Source organism: Puntigrus tetrazona, chromosome 1 (assembly GCF_018831695.1).
Source record: "Puntigrus tetrazona isolate hp1 chromosome 1, ASM1883169v1, whole genome shotgun sequence".
NCBI classification, from domain to species: domain Eukaryota; kingdom Metazoa; phylum Chordata; class Actinopteri; order Cypriniformes; family Cyprinidae; genus Puntigrus; species Puntigrus tetrazona.
Window position 1 is genome coordinate 20096156 of NC_056699.1, and position 24439 is coordinate 20120594.

General features: G+C 38.9%; 4 protein-coding genes and 4 non-coding genes across 10 annotated transcripts; 4 read left to right on the forward strand and 4 right to left on the reverse strand.

Annotated features, from left to right (window-relative positions):
• Positions 1-799: 799 nt before the first annotated feature.
• On the reverse strand, positions 800-871 carry trnae-cuc. Its single transcript has one exon. It is a non-coding gene; the product is annotated as a tRNA-Glu (tRNA).
• Positions 872-1615: 744 nt separating this feature from the next.
• paip2b (poly(A) binding protein interacting protein 2B) lies at positions 1616-4899 on the forward strand. Of its 2 annotated transcripts, XM_043239246.1 has the most exons (5): positions 1616-1773; positions 2853-3010; positions 3840-4013; positions 4191-4233; positions 4622-4899. In XM_043239246.1, the coding sequence occupies exons 1-5, from the start codon at positions 1767-1769 to the stop codon at positions 4648-4650; spliced, it is 411 nt and encodes a 136-aa protein (XP_043095181.1). In that variant the 5' UTR covers positions 1616-1766; the 3' UTR covers positions 4651-4899. The 2 variants fall into 2 exon arrangements, with proteins under 2 accessions (XP_043095181.1, XP_043095193.1); XM_043239258.1 differs by having other exon boundaries at positions 4191-4899.
• A 969-nt stretch (positions 4900-5868) lies between these two features.
• dok1a (docking protein 1a) lies at positions 5869-10577 on the forward strand. Its single transcript, XM_043238876.1, has 5 exons — positions 5869-7226; positions 7936-8235; positions 8332-8404; positions 8594-8766; positions 9112-10577. The coding sequence occupies exons 1-5, from the start codon at positions 7170-7172 to the stop codon at positions 10045-10047; spliced, it is 1539 nt and encodes a 512-aa protein (XP_043094811.1). The 5' UTR covers positions 5869-7169; the 3' UTR covers positions 10048-10577.
• A 115-nt stretch (positions 10578-10692) lies between these two features.
• Positions 10693-16083, forward strand: si:ch211-89o9.6 (zinc finger and SCAN domain-containing protein 21). 2 transcript variants are annotated; one of them, XM_043238719.1, is made up of 8 exons: positions 10693-11350; positions 11466-11560; positions 12062-12161; positions 12255-12358; positions 13778-13880; positions 14220-14299; positions 14440-14533; positions 14916-16083. In XM_043238719.1, exons 1-8 carry the CDS (start codon positions 11065-11067, stop codon positions 15806-15808), a joined length of 1755 nt encoding a protein of 584 aa, XP_043094654.1. In that variant the 5' UTR covers positions 10693-11064; the 3' UTR covers positions 15809-16083. The 2 variants fall into 2 exon arrangements, with proteins under 2 accessions (XP_043094654.1, XP_043094663.1); XM_043238728.1 differs by having other exon boundaries at positions 14223-14299.
• Positions 16084-16286: 203 nt separating this feature from the next.
• On the forward strand, positions 16287-16359 carry trnak-cuu. Its single transcript has one exon. It is a non-coding gene; the product is annotated as a tRNA-Lys (tRNA).
• A 235-nt stretch (positions 16360-16594) lies between these two features.
• trnam-cau lies at positions 16595-16666 on the reverse strand. Its single transcript has one exon. It is a non-coding gene; the product is annotated as a tRNA-Met (tRNA).
• Positions 16667-16986: 320 nt separating this feature from the next.
• On the reverse strand, positions 16987-17058 carry trnae-cuc. The gene has a single exon. It is a non-coding gene; the product is annotated as a tRNA-Glu (tRNA).
• Positions 17059-17148: 90 nt separating this feature from the next.
• On the reverse strand, positions 17149-24289 carry tmem132a (transmembrane protein 132A). Its single transcript, XM_043239288.1, has 11 exons — positions 24081-24289; positions 22907-23121; positions 22609-22815; positions 21829-22325; positions 21588-21740; positions 20579-20774; positions 19768-19911; positions 19486-19688; positions 18975-19197; positions 18525-18716; positions 17149-18437 (listed from the first exon to the last, which is right to left on the reverse strand). The coding sequence occupies exons 1-11, from the start codon at positions 24160-24162 to the stop codon at positions 17631-17633; spliced, it is 2919 nt and encodes a 972-aa protein (XP_043095223.1). The 5' UTR covers positions 24163-24289; the 3' UTR covers positions 17149-17630.
• Positions 24290-24439: the final 150 nt, after the last annotated feature.

The window sequence follows — 24439 nt, forward strand, 5'->3', positions numbered from 1 at the left end:
GCATTGTTTGTCTCTCTCCTTTTATAAACGTATTTATTAAGCATGCAGCAGACGTTAACACTTTAAAATAGTAATATAAAAAATATCAACTACACTCATTACAATTGTAATGGAAATGAGGAAAATATTGGAATTTTAAAAATCTGAATTATTTAATTATACTTAAAAAAAATCCTGTAATAACAAACAACTTTAAAGGTCATTTGGATAGGTAAAAACAGATTCAATGTCATCTCAATGTCAAATCACATTTTTGTTTTATATTTTCCAAGAAATTTTAATTCATGCTTTTTCAGAGAGAAGTAAAACATTAGTAACCAGGGGCTAAAAAAGGATGAAAGAGCACAATCAGGTTTGATGTCACTGATATCATGCACCAAGTTTAGAAATTCATGCATATTTGCAAGTAATTTCGAGAGTTGTGCCAGGGGGCCGATTTTTACCCCCCAATACACTTCACTTGGCTTTAAAGAGACCAGTTCATTTATTATTTATGACCCCAGACATCCATCATAAGATGAATGGGTACAGCCAACAATACATTGCATGGTTCAAAGTGGTCCATTATAGTTGTATCTTAGCCAAATATTTTCTATCTATTACTATCTTAAAAAGTTGGAAAAGAAATTACTTTGACTTTGTGGTCCAGGGTCAAGTGTACTCATCCTAGTTGTTCAAACCTTTATGAGTTTCTTTGTTGTTCTTTGGTGTTGAAAACAAAAGAAAATATTTTCTCGGCTGATTATTTTCCATTAAGGGTAAACGAACAGCGCCAGTGATCTAATATCAAAAACAATCGTTCCCTGACCGGGAATCGAACCCGGGCCGCGGCGGTGAGAGCGCCGAATCCTAACCACTAGACCACCAGGGAGCGCTGTCAAGAGTCATGGACTAATATACTAATACATATGTATAAACGTACGATTACGATCTTTTCCTTAAAAGTAAATAAATAAAAAAATTTTTTTACTATTATTTTTTTTTTTTTTAAATAACTCAGGCTGTTATATTATTAAACAATTGAGTGGGTTATATCAGATGCAAATCTGGGTTAATGAGACTTTCATAAGAGGTTACACCTCATGCTTTATCCAAACTATGTCAGCGCACCTGTCCAAATAAAACAAGCGCGTTCGTTTTTACATTTGATTTCTTTGTCAGTGCTTGTGCACCGATGATCTAAATGTTCCTATCCAAGCCACCTTCAAGTACAGGCAGAGAGATGTGTTTTGGCGTTAAACCAAGTATTTTTCCAATGAATTTGCATGCAAGTAAATCCCACCGGAATGTGTGGTGATGCCTTCCAAAAGACAAAAATCATGTTAAAAATGTACTTTACCAAAAAAAGAGTGAAATCGATCGATCAATTTACGGAAATAAGTAAATGTATTATTATTATTATTATTATTATTATTATTATTATTATTATTATTATTATTATTATTATTATTATTATAATGGCTATTAAAATGACACCTGAATGAATGCGAATGGATCCAGTTTTCTAAAATTACGCGAAATAAGTCAATGCATCTGCAAATGCACTTTAGCTACATGCGACAGTTTCCTGGCCATTTTGCAATCATCTTGTGAAATACCGCCGATCGCCCTTAGGAGGCGCCCGCGACATGTTTGTTTGAAAGGCCCACATGAGCACTCTGACGTAGGGTTGAAATCTAGCCAGGTAACGGTGTCGCTGCAAACAGGAAAATTACCTCTTTTAGTCGATTTATTTGGCGATAGATTAGAGGGACAGAAGCGTCACAATGCCGGGTAAGTCCTCTTAACATCCCACTTCTTTGAAAGAAGCCACGTTTAATCCTCTGACTTTGTAAGTGCAGTGTGCTGCTCTCACTCTTTGTTTTGTAAAATGGTAGCCGTCGCTGAATGCGTAGAGCAGCGACACAGAAGTAAATCGACACATTCAGCGTGCAATATCGAGCAGATTGCGTCGTTGTATGGTCGCTCGGCGGACTTCGTGTAAAGCGCAGTGTAGATGGATCGGAGGCCTAGTGAGATGTGTGTGATGCGGTCGTGTGGCTAACTCACGCATCCACCACGCTCCCTCGTTTGCTTCACGAAACCGTTTAAACTTAAACATTTCAAACACCTAGCGTCCGTTTTCGCTTCGGTAGCGTTCAAATAACACCCAAACCTTGCTCTGCGAGGCCAGGCAACGTTTTTTTCACGTGGAAAGACTGCTGTTGTTGTTATGGCTCGTGCTAACACGCATAGCTTCACAATACACGCTCACAAACGTGAAGTTAGAGCAAGTGTTTTATTCGAAGGTAGGGCATATCTTACAGCCACAAGATGGCTGTTTTGATTCGAGACTTTTAAAAAGGGTTTAAACTGTAGTTACGTTTTCTCTGGAGCCTTGGCCAGGCCTCATGTTACAATGAATCAAATCCATGTGGAGAAAGATGGTGTCGACTGACCTCCTCTTTGTCTCATTTATGCAACACACTGATAGTTAGTAACAGTTATATAATGTTCTTTAAACCGTGTGCGTTACTCACTGTGTCGTGTCGCGGGTATTAGAAGAGCTTAATAAACGTTATTGTGCCTTCGTTTTGTAATAATGAACGTCTAATTTGCTAGCACGGTTTTTTTTTGTTCGTGCGCGAGACAGTCTAAAACACAGAGGGGGCTAATCATTCTTACTTTGATAACAATTACTTAAATTTGGGTATGGTTTTTTCACTTGTGTCTCTCAACACATGCACGTTGAGTAAAGTTTTACTGAATGCATGTAATCTAAACTAATTGTATCCAGTGAATAATAAATCCCCATAAATCAAGTTACGCGTGTTTGAGGTACTAAGAATGGAACCGGTATTTTACACCCCCAGAACCTGCTGATATTAACAGTCCAGAGGTAGCAAAGACACCAGGAGGAGGCAGCGGATCGGGGAAGGATGAGAATGTTGTGAATGGACACAAGGAGGGGGATGCCAACCCCTTCGCGGAGTACATGTGGATGGAGAACGAAGAGGAGTACAATAGACAGGTCAGTATGAGCCCTGCTGTATGTGTACTTCTAAACAGGATTCACAAGTTATTAAATAATCCACACGCACATTGCTCCCCCTTGCATCATTGCAAACATTTGCTTTTCTTCTGTAAAACAATTTTAATTTAAGTGGTTGTTAAAAAATCACATGCAGTCACTTCAATACATTTTAGGCTGGATGTTGAAGGCTTTGTTTTCCATCCAAGTGGAGTGGATTGTGGTTTATGCGTGGCAAAATTCATTCACTGTTAATCTTCCCTTGTGCTGTAGTTCTCAAATCACATTTGCTGTCGTTTTTTTTTTTTTTTTTTTTTTTTTAAACTGACCACATTGTGGTTGGTCATGTTACTTAAGCAATAGTGCTGTGTTAATGCTAAAAGAATTGGCTCAATGCAATAAGGCAGCGTTTTCATTTGAACACATGGATGCTGACGTGAAGGGCATGGGTTTAAGTGAATAAAGCTATTCCTATGTAGTGTAGAAGTTACTTGGATTTCTTTAGGGCGCTTTTTGTTTACTTTTAGTGATCAAGTACTGATTGTTTGAGAAATTATTTCATGTTGTGATGCAAACCATTGTCTATTGCTGTATATAAACACAAAATAATCCGAGTTTGGCTGGTAGACTATTTGCACGAGACGGTCTGTTGCTACTTTGTGTCTCAAGTTACCGTCTGATTTGTTTTTTTACAAATGTTTCACAAACTACAGCAAGTCAGAAGAACTACCATAATGAGTCTTAAAAAGCGGCACATTAAAATTCAAACACGTTTTATATTTGTTTTTCAAATAAACAAAATTTTGATGGCTCTGACAACTTCCTGCAGGTGGAGGAAGAACTGTTGGAGCAGGAGTTTCTTGAGCGCTGTTTCCAGGAGATGTTGGAGGAGGAGGATCAGGATTGGTTCATTCCTGCCAGAGACCTTCCTCCTGGAGTAGGGCAGATCCAACAGCAGCTCAGCGGGCTGTCGGTCAGTGACGGAAACGCCGAAGACATTGCAGTAAGTATTGCAGCATGATGATTTGATGCATGTTTTACAGGTATTTACGCAAAACGAGCCCCACATCCTTCCTAAAAGGAAACCACTGCATAGCCCTCAAAGAATCTTTGTCGAGATTTTAATATTGTAATATGTACTTCATCTGTTTTTTTTTTTTTTTTTTTTTTTCTTCCACAGCGCAAGAGCAGCTTGAACCCAGAGGCCAAGGAGTTTGTTCCAGGTGTGAAATACTAGAGACCCTCCAGTTAGGGGCTCCTTTATAGAGACTTTATGTGACCGCTGGTGGCCAGGGGTCACCCTCACACATACTTCAATCTTCCTGGGGTTGTGTGGGGCTTGATGGGGTGGGGCTTGTGGGTGGGGGGGTGCTGGATGCTCTTCTATAAGCTTTTTATTTCCGTCTGTCTCCATGTATAACGTGGGCGGGTTACTCAGTGTAATGTTCCTATTGGACCGCTGCAGATTGTGACTAGTTCTCCTGGAAGATCTTTGTATTAATCTCAGAGGAACAGTTATGTGATTTCCACTATTGTGATAGTGACTAGCAGTTTGCCCCGTGTCATTTGCCATCTTTTCTTTTTTTTTGTCTTTTTTATTTTCTTTAAAAGGAGGTTTGGTGGGGAGGCGTGTGTCATAAGAGTGGGAGGGGAATAGGCTGGGGGACAAAGGAACCTGACCGTACAAGGACTGTTGACGGGTGGACCATTCTATGATGGACTGAACTGGTGGCAGCTGACAACTTTTGAGGGATTTTCACAGAAACATTTTTTTTTTTTTTTTCCCGGTTTCTTTTTTCCTTCCTCTGTTGAAGTTCTGTCACAGTGTGCAACATGCATTAACAAAAATGGAAAAAAAATCTAATAAAACAAGCAGGTTCCCTCTTGGACGCGTCGTTCTGTCCCATGCTGTTTTTTGTTGTTGTTTGCTTGCTTGCATTTAAAGTAAACTAAACTTCAGCCCTGGGTGTTCTCAAGCAGATGAAATTAGGGGAGATTTGTGATTTGGCAGGACTTCACATAAACTGGACTGGTCAATAGAGTTAGGCCTGTAGAAGATTAAGAATTTTTCAGAAGAATTATTTTAAAAAATGTGAAGTAATTTTTTTTCTTCCTCTGTCTTCTGTTCCTTAACTAGCAGTTTGCCGAAAAATAAAACTAAATTAGCTTATTTAATCATCCTCAGACCATCCAAGATGTGAAATGTTTTCTCATGGGAACAGATTTGGAGAAATGAAACATCATATATGCTAACCAAAGGGCCATCTGCGGGGAATGGGTGCCGTCAGAGGGAGAGTCCAAACCGCTGATAAAAGCAGCACTATCATCCATACTACGCCAGTTCAACAACTAACATCTTATGAAACTAAAGCCCATCCCCTGTTCTCCTCATGTCAAAATCACCCAGCATGAATGTTTGGAACTGTTTTAACCTGTTCTTGCTTGTAAATAGTGTTTAATCTGCATAGTTACTGTTTCAGACAAAATTAACTTTTAAACTGGAGAAAGCAATATTACGGATAGAGAACTTGTATATTAGCCATAAGCAACAGTTTGAAATTGCCTTGGTGTATTTGTTAATTATAAACATGCAGTTTTACAGAAGGCTGGAGTCTTGTGCATTAAGTTGTTTGGACTTTCATTTTGCCGTCACCCACTGCACTGCAGAGGATCCATTGGTGAGCAAGGGACATAACTATATTTCTACATTTCTCCAGATCTATTCAGATTAAGAAACAAACTAATATACACCTTTGATGGCATGAGGTTAAATTAATTTCCAGCTAATTTAGATTTTATGAGTAAATTATTCCAGTAATTGCCAAATTCAGTATATGTATTCAGAGGGACTTTCCCAGTGTCTGTAGTCTTGTGGTTACTCTATGACTGGACAGGTTAAACATCAGTCCAGAACCGCTCAGACAAATTTTCATGTTGTGACTGTTTACATTTTATGTATTTGCTTGGTGCACTATTTGGATTACCCAAGTAGACATGCTATATATTGCTTAATCGGACACTGGAGACGGGAAACGCTTTTCATCAAAACTGCTGCACCTTTTGGAAAAAAGCTTTATTATTTCTACTAATAATGGCAAATAATATTTCATATTAACATTCTAGAATTTTTGATTCATGCATTATGGTTACATAGTTATTGATAGTTGTAAAATGATTTAACAATAGTCATTTGATACGATTAATTACGATTAAATGCCACGTTAGAGTTATTAAAGAAAGAACACAATAAGTTTGGCTGGAGATCTGTGGAACAGAAAATATGAACAGCAACCAAGATGAAGTGATGACCAAGAGTCTGGACCCGCTGCTGTGGCTATTTCTTGCTATTGTAATGATCTCACACACAGTGGAATTATGTCAGAGGTTGATAACAGGTTTTATATACTTAATCCTTTATTTAGTAATACTGAGAAAAATGTTTATGCCAATGACTGTTCATAGACTATTGCTCACTGCACATAAGATAATACTGTGTCTGTCTATGAGTTTATGTCTGTGTGCCAGTCCGTGCATGTACAATTCTTCTGAAATGAGGTTTGGAGACTGTACAGAAAGGGAGCGTTTCCAAAGAAAAACATACTACATTTTAAATACTTCAGAACATTACATTTTAATATTAATTTCTATATTTATTTAAATATAATTGTAACGGTTAAATGATCACGTAAATTTGGTTATTGAAAGCTATAAGAAGAATTAGTGGGGTGCATTATACAAGTATATTGTTTTAAAAATATACCTAATGTCCAAGTAAAGGGTGATTTCTGTGGAGAACAAAAAGCATGATATTTATATAGTTGGCCATGAGATAATGAAGGTTTTTAGAATATTGTCATAATATTGTTATTTATATGAATAGGCCAAACTGAGCCATAAATGTTAAGGAAATTTTAAAAAACAAACAAACAAACAGACATTAAAATGCGTAATTAAAGCATAAATCAAGCAAATGTTCATGGCTCTAAATCAAACAGTGGCTGTCTTTTTTTCTTTGAGAGGTGGAGTCTAAGCTTACCATACTCTAACTCCTGTAATAGGTTTGGTAATATGTGCTAACAGTTAAAGGAGGTCACACATTGGGCTGTGAAAGGATAAACTATTTGTTAAAGCACTCTTTCGTGCTGTCAGAAATTAAGACATGGACACTCACAGGAAACAAGGTGAAGTTTACCTACAACATCAGAAACATGGAGAGGTAAGACATCATTGAGTGTTGTCATTTGTATTTGTGTCATGTATATTTTTATATTTTTGGTATTGAAAACAGGCAGACGTTTGTTGTGTTTGTCTAGTCTAAACTACAAAAATGTTGATAGCTGATCTAAATAAAACTGTTTTATTGAAATAGTTCACGAACGGTTAACAGTGATGTTACACGCAGTTTTATATTATGGTTTGTAGCATTCAGAAAGATTGGAGAAACAAAGCAGGGCAGTCATATAAAATGATTTTAGGTCTGATGGCATTTGCTTGCACTTTTTAATATAACTCGCCATGCCCCTGTGTTTTGGCATGAACTCTCTGGTGTAAGGTTATGTTCTGGTATGAGACCGATGGAACGGGACTGCCTCTACAAGTTGAAACTTGGTGTGCACATCTTAGCCTCGCTTTCTGAATTACAGCACATTCCACTGAAAAAAAACACACCCTCATGAAAGTGCACTTCACGTTGTACCAGATTCAGGCCCTGCCTTACACACGCAATACATGTGAGGTAAATGTGAGGTACACGAGGGATTGGCTGAATGAGTAATTATTACATCACATACATCCAGCTTTCTAATGCTGTAGACGTGTTCGTTATTATGAACATAAACTATTATTATTATTATGAAGCTACAGAAACACAGATGAAGGAAAATTATAAATATAATGATGAATAATATTCTGTTTGTTGTCAACAGAAATGGAAGCGATATTGGTTGGCCCTTCATCCGGCCAGTCGTCACGGCGTCGCTCGGTTAGAATTATCAGAGGCCATTCACGAGCGCTCAACTGTGGTGGTCAGACGACATCCAGAGAGGAAAGTTGTGCGTCTGACCGACTGCGTGAGTGTCTTCAAGCTGCCTCCTCATGCGGAGGCTTGTCCAGGGGAAAACATGGCTGCTTTCTGTGTGGAGACAGAGGACAAAAGGCTTGTGTTTGCAGCAGACAAAGAAAGCTGTGGAGAATGGGTGAACGTTATTTGTAACATTGCCTTTCAGGTGAGGGTTTAACATAAGTTTAACATAAGTAAAAGCATTAATAATATGAAACTTTACTACACTACCTGTTTCTCACGGTATTCAATCATTTTACAGAAACACGCTAAAAGCGCGCCACAGCCGGTGCCTCTTATGGAGGACAATCAGATCTACATGTCCAGAGAACAACGTAAGTACAAACAATGGTAGAATGTATCATTGTATCCCTCCCACCACTTTCTATGTCATACAGACTGAATTTAATTAACTAGCCATCAGACCACGCTGAACTACCTTGATGCAGATCTGGTTTAAAACATAAACCACTGCCATAACCTCAGCTTTTTAAGTTTAATTCTGATCGTCTCTTTCATTTCAGTGAGCGAGTTTAAAGTGCTTGTACTGCAGAACGAGGCTTCAGCTCGATGTGGCCTGAAAGGACATTACTGGCTACAAGCCGGTGAGGACATGTTAGTTCTTGAAGATCTGGAGACCAGGAGGACCATAATGGAGTGGCCATACAAGCTGCTGCGCCGCTACGGCCGAGATAAGGTCAGCGGAAAAATACATGTACATAACAGAAATGACATAATACCAATTATTTAAATAAAATTCAATAGGAATGTGATGTTTTTTGTAGAAATTATAAGGTGACTGATTTTTATTAGGTAAACAATAAACTTTTAACAATAATTACCCAAAAGGAACATTAAACATTATTAACTAAAACAAATTATTTTAGTGTCATTATTATACAATTATTTAATAAATTAATACTTTCATGCACAAGGGCATATTAAACTGAACAAAAGTGACTCTCATCTTTATATTAGAATGATTTCTGAAGGATCACGTGACACTGACTAGTGAAAACACTTTTTCTGTGTTCCTCTCCAGATGCTGTTCTCTATAGAAGCAGGCAGGCGTTGCGAATCGGGCGCTGGAACCTTTAACTTTGAGACCAGACAGAGTGAAGAGATCCTTCGCCTCATTGAGTCGGCTATTCGCCAACAGAAGAGCCTCGCCGTTACTGGAGACAGGCACTCGCCACATTCTCCACGTTCTCGCTCTCCTCGCTCGCCCCTGCCCAGACTCCCGGAAAGTTTTAATTTGTTTGACACGGAGGGCAGCAACAGCCCTCAGTCTTCAGATGCAAAACTGCCCTTGAACCCCAGTCCAGCAGAAACTCTCGGCCCAAACATATATGCTGTGTCAAATCCTGTACATACAAAACCTGCAAGTCCTATTGGCTTAACCGAACCCGTGTATGCAAACCCTGCCGACACCATTAGCTCCATAAAAAGCACACACTCAGATCCTGGTGGTGGTGTTGTTAGCTTGATTGAGCCTGTGTATTCAAACCCTGCTGTTTTAATGAATCTGCATGAATCTGTGTATGCAGCTATAATGACAGATCCCGTCCCATCTCATCGTAGGGATGAATCAGAACCAGTGTATTCTGATCCTGCAGATGTCATCCACACAAAACCTAACAGCTGTGTCCAAGCCAACCCTACCGATGCGATTGACTACCATGTCAAGATGATGCCAAGCAAAGACAAGCAGCAAGAACCCGTGTACTCTGAGGTGTACGACCATGTCAAACTAAACACGTGTAAAATACTTGACCACAAGACTGAGGAGCCCATTTATAGCGTACCTGAGATTGTACAGTCAACTCAAAACAATATCTCTCAACAAAACAAAATGCCTGAGGACGACCAACCCATCTACAGCAAAGTTAACAAACCACCCAAAACCCCTAAGCCTTTCCATGAAAAGAAGCTAAGCCAAACAATGGAGGTAGTCTCTGAGGACCTTGGAATGATTTAATTCAATCTGTAATTTGACCATGGACCACAAAATCAGTCATAAGGGGCAATTGAGATTTCCATTGATGTATGATTTGTTAGAACAGGACAGTATTTGGTCTGAGGTACAACTATGTGAAAATCTTTAATCTGAGGCTGCAAAACAAACTAAGTTCTTAGAAAATTACGTTTTGATATACGTTTATTTATGGTGTGAAATTCACAAAATATCTTCATGGAACATCATCTTTATTTAATATCACATTGATTTTTGGCATAAAAGAAAAAAAATCTATCATTTTAACTGATACAATGTATTGTTTGCTATTGCTACAAATATACCTGTGCTACTCGTTTTTTTGGTCCAGGGTCAAATATAGTCTCCACAAGTAGCCATTCATATTTATTATGTGAAGTGTATTATTTCTCCCCACTAATTTCGTTATTTATTAATTAACACAAAATGTTGTGGAATGATTACTGATCTATGTAACACTGATGCACATTATAAAAATAAAAGAAATATTTTTTTTTATTTTTTACAAACCCAAATATGTTGCATGTATTATTTATGTATTTTGTTGGTATGCCAAAGAATATTATACTCCCACTATATTACGAGATCTCTACATCTTTCACCGAAATGCTTCAAAGGCTAAAATCTCAGCAAAGCTCAGATCAGTTAAAAAATAAATACTTATATCCACTCGAAACAATACAGCCCGATAAACACAATTTTTATGAACAATTATAAACTAACAGAATGGCCAAAACAACAAACACAATTGTATTAAGGTTAAATGCATTTGGTGAACAGTGTTGTGTAGATTGGTGTGCGCTGCGAAAGAGTCTTTATGGTTTTTACGTCACTACTACTGACCGGAAGTGCTGAGCGATGTCAAACCCGAGCAAATGAGTGTTATTCCCACGGCGTTTTTAAGATATGCCTTTAAATTTCTGAATTCTGTATCAGTTTCACCCAGCTCCCAAATCACTGAGCGTTTACTGAAACGTGCTGTAGGACGGTTAGACGCGAACCATGTCAAATCGCATCGCTTTCCAGACTCAGTTAGCTTCCATTATGGAGGTGCTGGCAAATGCAGCGGTGGCCGAGATATGCAAACTCGTAGACGACGACTACGCGGTTATAAACTTGCAGATGACCCAGTGCCAGCGTGAAAACAAGGCCCTGAAGAGAAAACTTCACATACTGGAGCTAAAGATGGCTCGAGGGTTTGCAGAAAGGAGGATTAGTTCGCTGAATCGCGCTAACCGGGTCCAAGTGAGCGCCGCTTTGTCAGACAAATACAGGAACCAAACTAGCGGTGTGTGATCACGAAAGCCTGTATATGCTATTAAAACTTACCGCCAGTGTCTCTGTCACACCAAATAAATGATAATGTAGTTAAAGTACTCTTTTGTGTTGTTTGACGCATTCAGACGTGCTGTATGGAGCTCAGTTTAACTCCGGACTGTGGAGAGGTGGAGGAACAGACTCTGCTGCTCAGCAAGATAATAATGAAGCTAACAATATGGTAGGTAAGCCGTTATCTCTTTATGATAATTATGATAACTGGTTTAGCCACTTCTTTTCATTGTGATGTTTGTAGTAAGGGGCCCAGCGGATAGATATAAGCTATGCTTTTAAACGATTAATCGCATATTTATTCATAAAATAAATTGTGTATTTATATATACTTAATAAATGTACACAGAACGCACATATATTATGCTAACAAAAACACGAATTTTGTTTGCGATTAATCACAGCTTTACACGAAATGTTTTTGACTATATTATCTATATCTTCATGCTTTTTAAAAGCATTTAACAGATTCGCTCTTTACATTGATATAAATTATTGGTAGATCTATCCATAGATTGACAACTAAAACATAGACGAACAAACGAATGATAGAAAAATTAATCATATTTAAGATGCATTGACTGTCGTAGATAGATGGTTAAAACAGTTGCAATGAATTGTCGAACATACAAATATATAAAGGTTTATGCAACATTTACTTTCATTAAAGACAGGAGAGACCATGTTACCAGAAGCGGACACTGTGCTGATAAAGGATGAGATGTTTGAGGAGGACCAAACACAGCAGAGACTATTCATCAGAGATGGTGGTGAGTGAATAGAAGAATATAAAATCATAAGAGGATGGGTAACTAACAACGTCCATTTTAAAGCTTGCCTTAACATTGTTTCTTATCTTTCAGGAGTAAAAGAGACGCCATCACAGACTGGAGAGGCAGGTTTTGGTGATGTTCAGATGGTGAAAGATGATGATCAGCTCTCTGGGATGCAGCAGCCGTCTTTGGAGGTCAGTGGATCTGACACTGCGCTTAAATCTGAGCCAGAGTTTGAGATTGTTAAGGGGATATCCCAAGAGCCCGTAGAATTACATGCTGAAGGAAAGTTTGATGTGAATGGAAAATCCAGTCCTATGAGGGATTATTTTATGCAAGGGAGTGACAATGCAGACTTGCGGCTGCGTTCCTGCACATACGTGAACGATGCAAGATCAGCTGACTGCACAGACCCTTTGCGCCGCTCAGAGGTCATTGACGTCGACTCTGCAGAGGAAGGGGAAGACATTTCTGTGTGGGGTAGCAAAGTAGCGCGTGGGAAGAGCCAGGCTCCACGTGTTTACCCCCAATATGGGAGGGAGGAACGTCAGGATAGCAGGATCCTCTTGCCTTCTTCCAATCCTCCTCCGGTGACAAATGACTTTGCAGCAGTGGCATCAACATCTTCAAAGATGCAGGACGGGGACAGCTACCACAGTGTCAGGGACGTCATATTTAACCAACAAAGAGTTGCTCAGACTAGAAGCGACAGAGTTCCCCGTGAAAAGCTTTTTGCCTGCACATATTGTGGAAAAGTTTTCAACCGTCCCAAAAAGGTGGTGATCCACCAGCGGATTCACACGGGTGAGAAGCCATTCAAGTGTAACACCTGTGGGAAGTTCTTTGCCGAGGCGGGAAACCTGCGAAAACACCAGAAAGTCCATACAGGAGAACGGCCGTATAGTTGTACCCAGTGTGGACAGACGTTTGCCTGGATACGAAACCTCAAAAACCACCAACAGAAATACCATCCTGACATGTTAACTGCGGAGGAAATGCTGTCTCTAGGAGGAGTCAATAAATGATCACTAGATTACTGCTAATGAGTCTGTATCATGCCTCCATCATATCTCTTCTGGATAAGACTTTCATTTACATGATATACTTGATTTACATTGATTTTTGATCAATAGGCATATGAGTAAAAGTGTTTATATATACACTAATTTGCGAGTCCAGAGTAAATCTCTGTCATGTGGTGTACTGTAGACAAAGTAATGCAGTTTTTGGTGTAATAAGTGTTGAACGTTTTTAAATAAACATTTCTGCTTTCATTGTGTTTGTTTTTTGATTAACTTTGGTCTTAGAAAAATGTAGTAAAACATCTGGTGGTCATATGCCTTTGCAACCACAAGTGTAAAATCTACCAGGACAGGGAAAGCTTATTTAACTAATATCCAGAATTTAGTCAGCACTTGTGCAAAAATGTGATTTCAGACCTTTTGATCAATGATTAGAGTCACAAACCGCACTGAAGGAAACACAGCGTTTGATAAATACTAATAAATCATACTCTGGTTGTTCAACGGTAGCATAAAATACGTACCCACTTTTCTTTTTGTGCCAGCCAGGGCCATCTTGTAACATAAAACCTTGTTTCATGTGTTCGGCAGCAAAGACAGGTGGAAGATGGAGAGCCAGACACAATAATGATAAAGGAGGATCTGAACGACCAGTGGGAAAGAAGCCAGACACAAGCCATAATTGTGCAAGATGGTGAGTAGAGGGCCAAAAAAGCAGTCCTCTCTTTGGTGCTCAAGTCAGTTGCAAAAGAGTTTGATACCGTTTGTGCTGAGTTAAGTCTTTGGTATAATAAGAATTTACCACTGTGAAAGAGAAGGTATAAATGCTTTCACAATAAGACAAAGTGTCAGTCAATTTCTGCTGCAATAAAAAAAACTTCATAGCAGATCTAGAAGGTGGTGGTGATGGGGAGGAGGAGGGTTAAGATGAACACATAACCCATTAGGATCTTAGAAGCTTGACACAAAAAACAAGCTGAGATAGTTAGGCCTTTAGTATCCAAAAAAATGACCGTCCGTTCTCTTTCCTCAGCAGAGTCAAATACTGAAAGTTGTAGTGGAAGACTTTCTACCTCACCAGCCAAAAGCTCAGTTGCACCTTGTGCAGAGAAGGTTTGTTGATTTTCTGTTTTCTTAGGATGCAAAAAAAACTAGGACAGAGCTAAGAAGTGCCAAGTGCTGCAAAGTGAACATAATCCACATTAGGATATAAAACAACCACAAACATTAATGTAGTTTTATTTTGTTTCCAGTCTATAGAGGTGGAATTTTCCCATTTGAGTGAAAATGGTCTGGATAGGAGCCAGAGAGCTAATATTTCTCCATCTACAGGACTACAGATAAAAGGTGAGGAAATTAAAATAAGGAAACAGATTAATCTTTCAAACATATATATATATATATATATATATATATATATATATATATATATATATATATATATATATATATATATATATATATATATATATATATATATATATATATATATATATATATATATATATATATATATATATATATATATATATATATATATATATATATATATATATATACATATGTATATACATATGTATATATACATATGTGTATATGTATATACACATATGTATACAGTGTGTGTTTAGCATAAATGAACTATTTTACTAAACAGATTTCAATGTCATCTTAAAGTAAGAGCTATTTGTTGATTAAAAGTACAGTATTTTAACATATTTACATCCAGGTACCATCGAATCCAGTCCGAGTAGTTCTCAACATCAGTATCAAAGATTTGCTGGTCGACCTAACAAGGGTTTAACAACAGGAGAAACTGCCGCTCTAACAGCCTCGGGACACTCACACAAGGGAATGATGAAAAGCAGAACTTCACCTACAAGCCAGCATGTGCTCAGCAGAGAAAAAACTGCCACTGAGATGTCAGGAGCAGACTGCTTGTTGTATGACAGACCAGACGAACCGAAAACCAGCTTTACTCACTGGCCCACACACCCATCCTGCTCATACACCGAGTCGGACCAGGATCAAGACTGTATGCTGGTCCAGTCAGACACTGTGTCCTCTATTAGAAGCTCCAAAGGTGGACGGGAAGGATCTTCATCCACCCGAGCTGTCAGAAATGCAGCAGAGGGGCCCATTAGAGAAGAGGAAAGGTGGAATCAAGCTGCCATTTTAAGGCAGAGCCAAACTGAAGCATCAGACCACGTCAGTAGACCCGAAGTGATTCAGACAGAGACTGCAAGCAGAACAAACCCTTCATATTTCACTGTGATACCCCAAATTATGTCTAACATAACTCAGCCTGGGGCTTCTCTTGCCGGGCTGCAGCTACCAAAGCACGTGGAGAAAGGTAGGCGGAAAAGCTACGTTTGTAAGTACTGTGGAAAAGCGTTCCCTGGGTTGTCCAATGTTGTGGCCCACCAGCGAGTGCATACGGGCGAGAGGCCCTTCAAGTGTGACACGTGTGGGAAGCTTTTCACAGAGGCAGGCAACCTCAAGAAACACCAAAGAGTTCACACAGGAGAGAAACCTTTTATCTGTCCCCGCTGTGGGAAACGATTCGCCTGGATCTGCAACCTCAAGACACATCAGCAGTCGGCCTCCTGTGGAGGAGTCTGATATAATACGTCTGATGACCATGCAGGGCTTCCAATCCATTGCCTTCTTATGAACCCAGCGGTCTTCTGAATTTCAAAGGAATCATTATAATACTCATGGTATAATATACGCAAGAAAGAAAAGGGGCTTATGAAATATAAACGGAAACATTTGCAGGAAGATTAAGGTCGGTAGATGTTAGCAGCGGTTAAAGCAATTGTCTTCGGTGTTTTAATGTTGACTGTCCGTGAATTGTAATATTAAAAGTGAGCAGCAGGTGGTGCACTAGCACTATTGAACGATGCATCAATGAGTGTTTACCTTACCACACGCTATTAACGGAATTAACAGTGCAAAAGTGTGCTGTTTTGAAGTATACTTAATGATAATATGAAAGTAATGTAAATATTTAACTGATGATGTGGTATTATATTTGATGATGTGGCGTTATATTTTGTTGTTTGTGTCGAATATTTTTGTTAATAAGTGCGGCGTATCAGCCCGGCTAGCTCAGTCGGTAGAGCATGAGACTCTTAATCTCAGGGTCGTGGGTTCGAGCCCCACGTTGGGCGCATGTGTTTTGACACATGTAAGTGTATATTTATGTTGTTTTATATATTTATTTTATTTTTTGTTGTTTAAAGATCTTTTGTAATCTTTACAATTCATGCACCATTTAGCTCATTAGAGATTCGTATGATAATAAGTTTGAAATAAAAGTCTTAAAAGGTAAAGCTTTTAAAAAAAAGTTTTCTTTAGAAATGCTTAAAAAAACATTGCATTTAAAACACCAAAAAAAAAGGCTTTTAGCAGAGGATGGTTTCGATCCATCGACCTCTGGGTTATGGGCCCAGCACGCTTCCGCTGCGCCACTCTGCTATTGTGTAACCTGTGCTCATTTAGTGCAGATAGGTTTCTTAGTTCTCTGATCCAATATATTATATATTATGTATTTTGTCTTTTGATATTTTTGTAGGTTTTTTTATATTTTATCGTTTCATTTGTGAAATAGAATGTATGTTGGTAAATTTTACATACTAGCTAATACATGATTATAATATGCCTCGTTCGATGCTTTGATATATGTACATCAGCACTGTTCACAGGCGCTTTAGCACAATATATTATTTTGAACTCTAACTTACAATAAGGTTTCTTGTGTCAAATGGCCTAGCTGAGAAAAAACAAAAAAGTAATCGTTCCCTGACCGGGAATCGAACCCGGGCCGCGGCGGTGAGAGCGCCGAATCCTAACCACTAGACCACCAGGGAGAGATGCCGAGAGTATTACGTGTAACAAACTAAACTGTGTAACTTTGTATAAAATCTGAAAAATGTGTTTCGCAATTGTTCGCAGGATTACGTCAAATTGTGTGGATTTTCGGATTGATTGCCATTGTGGTTAATTGTATTCGCAAAAACAACTAGTTAGATGGTATAAGAATCACGTCAGTTTTGTAAAGGAAAATAACATGAATATTTGAATCTTTTTCACCTTTATTTGAGTGGTGTAAAAAAGTCTAAAAACGTGTGTACGTGTACGTGTGACTATAAATTACCATTTCAGATCATAAAAAAGTTCACTAATAATTAATATTATGTGGTATTCATGTTTTCTACAACGCATTCATATGGACATATTGCCTTTCCCATTCTGTTCATTTTAAAAGAAAATTAATAATAACAAAAAAATACATAATTTACCATAATCCTACATCTTACCCAGAAAACTGATGGTCAGAATTATAATTACATAACTGTAAAGGGCAAATAAAGATTTATTGACTTGTTTTCGGGTTATACAAGAGGTAATAAGCAATGTGTGGTATTCTGAATGTCAAAAGTCATTTCCTTTCCCCTCTGTTCTTTTCTGTTACCACTTCACTGCACGATTTTCCTTCTGCTTTCTCGTCTTGCTGTTCTCCAATTTCCTCATCTTCCTCGACTGAGTCTTTTACATTTTCCTCTTGTCTTTCTCTGTTCCTCTGTTCTCTGAGTACACATGGTAGGCAGTTGATCAGGAAAAGGAGAGAAGAGAGACAGAGAAGGGAAAGCACAGCTCCAATGCCAATCTCTACTTGTCTATCGGCAGTTTTAACCTCTTTCCTCTCTTTTTCCACCCCAGGAGACAAATACACGGCACTCTCTTCATGGTTGGGTATCAAAACCGCCTGCTCCAAGTCATTTCTTCTGAACACATCATTACCGTCATAGTCGCCTGTGGAATTTACAGTCATTTGTTGATCTTCAAAGTTGTCATAAAGATCCGTGTTGGAGTCGACAAACATATCAGTCACGTCATGCATCTCAAAGTTGTTTTCCTCACTCCCCATTGGCCAAAAATCCATGTTCAGATTCACCCTTATCCAGCCAGAGCCTTTAGCCAATCTTTTTGCTCCCCCTCCTTTTTGGATTACTTCTGGTTCAACGTAGTTAAATGTCGGTTCACATGTGGAAACCAGAAGCTCGGCTTTCACAAGAGGCCCACCGCCATCACCTTGTGCCAAAATGCGCTGGTGTGGGGCAGGTGTCACAGCAACCACGGACTCAGCCAAAGAGGAGAGATGCAGAGTATAGGGAATCCCACTGAAGGCATTTACAGGTATGGTAGTGTCATCATCAAACTGGATCCAAACACTGATGGATGCTTCCTAATAAAAAAAGAGGGGAGAGAATGATGTCTAGAACAAGGCTGCTAGAAACCATAGTGTTAAAATGGTAATACTCAGTTTACTGACTTGGCCGTGGTTGTACAGTGTGTTGTGAGCGTTCACTGTTGCTGTGACGATAGATGGATGAGAAGGACTTGAATTAATAGACAGGCCAAGCCCTCCAACCAACTGAACAGAGAGGTCACCAGGAGTGACTGGTTCGGAGGATACAATCACATTAGCACTTCCAAGTACTCCATCCCACTGACTTGATATCACCTTGAAAAACATATGGGAGATGTGTGAAGCAGTAGGGGAGAAGGAACCAAGGAAAGTCTATATTTAAAGGAATAGTTCACCAACATCTTGTCATTATTTAATCGCTTACATATTATGTCCCGTAGGACTGTATTATTTCTTTTGAACACCAAAGAAGATATTTTGAAGGTCAGAACAATTGTACCACCTTTACCTTCATACTTATAATTTTGGTGAACTAACCCTTTAGGTGTTTTTAATTCAAATACCAACACCAACATGTAATGATGTAATTCCAGACTTCAAGCCAATTAGATGTCTTTGTTTATCAAGAGCTGCAATATATGGGTTTTCTATCCTCAGCCAGTCTCGAACAAGTTCCGTCACATCCACAAACCAATCCGGTGATCCGAGCATGTAGGTTGGTTGGCCTTGAGCTGCTGATTGGGCACTGAATTGTGCCAAAATCTGTATAGTGGACCTCTGATAAACTGGTTCACACCTGAAAAAGAAATTTAGATTTCATATATATATATATAAAGAAATACTTCGGTCATGACTTTGAAAGTTTATTTAAAGTTCTATGTACTTAATCTGTGACAGAATTTTGGGGTGAATTATTCCTTTAAGTGAGCGAAACATTACATTTACTTAATTATATTAATTTAAAATATATTATTTCTCTAATATAATACTATTTTTAATAGGATGCTTCTTTTCACAAAGGGAATGCATTAACTAACATAAACTAATGGGACCTTATTGTTACATTTAACCAACAATAGCGTACCTGCTCTCACTGAAGTGGCTCCAGCCTTTGATGGGACTCAGGACAGAGTCAGAGAGAAACACACGCAGTGGAACTACAGGAGCCCACACAGACAAGCATAAAGAGCCGCTGTGCATTCCCAAAGAAAACTCCAGCTCCACACAGATGCTGCCCCTTCCTGATTCACTCCCATCCACAAAAACCACAGAGCAATCCTGGGACACCTGCCAGACAAGAAAAGAGCTGTCAGGTGAGCTGATATATTTAATTAATTAGAGCAGATCTCTAAAGAAATCTTTATACCTTGACAATATCTTCGTTGGCTGAATGACACCTCACCGCTGTGGTCACATCTGATACTTTGCCATCAAGTCCCACCGCTAAGACAATGACAGGAAGTGACACAGGCTGGCTCGTCAAGATAGCTGTGTTGATAATTGTGTTGCTCTGCCAATGAAAAGAATAGGATCTCTGTAAACTATATGTTATCTTGTTCTTTACACACATCGCTTCAAACATTTAACCTTTAAGGAATAGTTTGCATGTGTGTTTAAAAAAATCGCCTGTGTGTTTTAACTTTGAAGTTAAAAATGTCTTAATCACACACACTTTCAATAAAGCTATCACTGGGGCGGTACCTTTTCAAAAAGGGAAAAGGTTGTACCTAAAGGGTCCATTTTGGAACCTTAAAGGTACATATTATTCCTTAAACTGTATCTTTTGAAAAGGCCCTAGTGACAGCTTTTGTACCTTTATTTCTGAGAGTACAGATATGTTTATTACAAGTGACGTTTTGACTTCACTGGACATTAACTGATAGTCTGGAGTTGGGAAAATTACTTGTAATTATTGCAATGTTTTCATCAGCTTTTTGGACTCTCATTCTGACAGCAATCATTCACTGCCGAGGATTTCATAGATGAACAAGTGATGCAGTGCTAAATTTGTCTAAATCTGTCCTTTAAATTTTGTAGAAGCTAAAAAGACTCAGACAAGTTGATACTATGGGTAAAATGTAGAATATTTAGTAAACTACTGACAATGAGTTGTCATTCTGGTAGTGATCCATATGATCACTTATTGGATGCATATGAAAATTAGCAGTTATCTTTACCTCTGTGATAGGGGCAATGCCCACCACTTCTCTGTCAGCAAAGAAGAAAAAGCTTGTCGCTGTGCCGTCTGGTGATACTGCAAACTTGCGTGTTGAGTACTCCACCCACCAGCTAGCACTGACAGTCATCGCTACGCCAAAGTTTCTTTGTAAAGCCTCAAATGAGAGACAGGATACCTGGCTTAGAGCAGAAGTGCTGTAACACAAGGAAAGTGACAGAGACAAAAAATAAAACAATGGATGTCAGAGCTGCCAACTTCGGCTTGGAGTCGCCCACATTGGAAAAAACTACAGTTAAAAACTGTAAAATAGCTGCTGAAGTTCTGGAACTTCTAATGCAAATCTATTTCCAGGTAGGCTGCACAGCATATTAGTTATTACTCTAAACATGTCGGAAACAAACAGTGTAAACATAAAAGTAAATCACTGATCTGCCTGTTTGTATTGACACAGTACAAGATGAGTGAGAGAGGCTGGCCACTCAGCAGGTATAAGTATAAAGTACAATAAATTACAGACCCAATTGGTCTAAATCACTTGCTGCTGCACTGTGTTGCCTTCTCTGTCAGCTCTTTGTCAGTTTCCTCTTTGCTTCGCAATATTATGTAAGAAAAAGGTTTTGTGGTGTAAGAGACAGTCTTAACTGCATGACTCTGAATGCGTGAGAGTTAGCAGCCCTGGGGATGTATAATATGTCATGCTTTAAACAAGTACACTTACTTTGGTGTGTTATCTAAAGAAGCACAAGTATAATTCAGTCATGACAACGGGACAGTTAATGAATGTAAACAGAATGTGCATTGGTGTGGTCTTGGCAGACTAGCCAAGCAGACTGGCTTCTGATATATGTTCTGCTATAAATGTTTATCAGCAGGCCTGTTCTTCCCGGTTATAAAATAGTGAGTTGCCAGATATCTTAGATGGGTTTATTTTTTCTTTGGTGCGATGTCCTCAGCCCTGAATTTGCAGACAGACAGAAGGGAGACAGATAGACAGACAGAAAGATTACCCAGTGCTGTCTGGAAGAGTACCAGTGCTTTGGCTGATGATGGAAATAACCTCATGTTTTGAACCCGTTGTCCTTTCTACATTAACCATCCACAGGTCCGAGTTTGCAACTGGGTGGACCTCTATAGACAACAACCCTTTTTTCACTTTTAGTCTGCAAAAAAAGAAAAAAGGTGAACAGAAATATACAACTTATTATAGCATAAAATGTGCAATTAATGAGCAATTAATATTAATGTTACCTAATGGTCAGTGACTCAGCACTACAATTTGCCCTAAGGTTTACTGACACTCTGACTGGTTTCCCAGCTCTTACAGGCCCTTTGCTGTAGACAATCAGCACATTGGAATCCAACCAAAGTTTCTCTTCCGCCTGTCTGTCTAAACACGTAGAGCTTTGCTCTGTCTTGTTGATCTGTTGATCTTCAAATCTCACTGGACCAATGTAGTACAACTGCCTCTCGTATTGCTGCAATACTTCGTCCACACATCGAGGGGGTCCGCCTTTAGGATTGGACACAATGCCAAAGGAAGAGTAGTAGAGCTGAATCTGATCAGACTGGCCCCTGAGTCCTCCTGGCACATGTGGATGCCTTTTCCCACGATTACGAAAACGAGAGCGGTTTCTGCTCAGGTGACGTTGCTTAAAAATCTGGTCCAGGCTTGCTTTGATGTTCTGGATAGGCTCAAACCAGTCATTTGAAAGTGTCAGAGTGACCACACACAACCCAAATGGTGGCTGAGAAGAAATGGAAGAATACAAAGTGGATTGTCTAGTTAAAAATACATAAATCTGCATAATATATACTGGTCAAAATTTGGAATCATTTACAGAAAATTAAATAATAGGCATATTATGCAATTATAAAATGCAATTTATTTCTAATTTATTGCTAAATCTGAAATAATTTTTTTAAATTTAAAATTTAAATATCTAAAAATTCTGCAGTCCATTTTAAAATTAATCTCTTTTAATGCTGGCCTGATTTGTGCATGTGTGTAGTGTCTTCAACCAGCAGTACCTGAGTGATGCAGGAAGCTTTTTGTTCTTCTGTCTGTTTGAAAGCATGGAGAGTAACGCAGGTTCCTCTGTTAGCATCACCTCTCATATGAAACAGCACTCGCACCTTAAACCGCTCTCCTCTGTCACCCTCCTCTTTCACAATGGTTTTAGAAAGCAGTGATGCAGTGAGAGATGGAGTCAGAGGAGGAACGGGTTCAGACATCACCTTGAGAAGAAAAGAAGTGGTAGAACAGAATGAGTAACGTTATCTTTTAATTTGAGATAAAAGTCATTAACTGTAATCGAGACTGCAGTACCTGTGTGATGGTGTAGGAACCAAATGTAGCTCGGAGAAGAGGTTTGGAGGCTGTTCCAGATGGAGGCATGAGCAACAGGGACTGGGTGGAGGTAAAGGGGCTGGAGTTGGTGAAGAGAAGGCCCAGATCAGCCTGAGAGAGCGGGAGAGACTGCCATGGTGAGGGAACAGTGACCCGGACCGGAAGTGATGGGGAAGAAGGTGTCTGACAATGGGCTTTTGATGGAGAAAATGGAGAGTTGAGCTATTAGTTTGTGGGATTAGTAACAATTGGTTTATCGTTTAAGCACTGATCTCTCATCTCTGCTGAAAAAACAGCTAAACCCGGACTAAGCTGGTTGGCTGGTTTTTAGCTGGTCTCCCAGCCTGGTCTTAGCTGGTTTAAGCTGGTCAGCAGCCTAATTTTAGAGGGGTCTTAATTGGTTTAGACAGGAAGACTAGCTAAAACCAGCTACTTTCAGCTTAAACCAGCTAAGACCAGCCAACTAGCCTAGGCTGTTTTTAGCATTTTTTTAAAAAAAGCGGGGATATGAACAACAACATAAAAATTGGATTTACAACAAAAACTAAATTAATTTAATTAACTACACAATAATTTCAACCTATTTTTGCGATGGAAGATCCTATGGATATTTTAGGTTGTTTATGGAACAATAGATGCCCCTATTATGGATTTTTGAAAATGAAATTTCAGTTTTGTGTAAAGTTATCTCTAAAAAGAAAGAGTCGACTCTGAATCACTGAAACTAGTCGTTTTTATAACAAATCCCAAGCGGTTTCATGTTGACGTCAACATGACATATTAGTATATTACTGCCCCCTTGTTTGTCTTTTCATTTTTGCCAAAAATGCATTCTCTGCCACTAGGTGCCATTTTGAAGCTGTAAAAATAGCACTACCTCCCAAACATTGCTTATTCGGCCATTACATAAACATTCAAACAAAATCCAACAGGGCCAATGAACACAAAGGAGGGGTTTGGAAAAAAGTAATCGTTGAACGAACGTTTAAATGTCTATGAACAGTAAGCTAAAAATAAAGAATTATTTCGCCTTGCATGCATGTCTACCTGTTGTTAGAGACTCCTAAATCCAAAATATGAACCTTTCATTACCCATAATAGGGGCACGGTTTATGCTGTGTTTTGGGGAGACTATAAAAAAAGTCAGACTTACAGAGGATTATGAATAAGTGAAGTGTTACCAGTCTCATAGTAGAAGATTTCCGTTTGAGTCCAGCAAGACTCAGCACATCCATAACACCCTGTAACAATACATTCTTCTTGTAGTCTTCTTAAACGTATCTATTAAAGCAAATTTACTAAGAGAATAGTTCACCAAAAAAAAAAACAATCTGTTGAAAATTCACTCACTCTCAGGCCATCCAAGATGTAAATGAGTGCCTTCATCAGAGCAGATTTCGAGAAATGTAGCTTCACTTGCTCACCAAAGAATGAAAGTTCAAACAGGTGAAAAAAAAACATCACAATAATAGTACACAAGCAACCCGCATGACTCCAGTGCATCAGTGAATG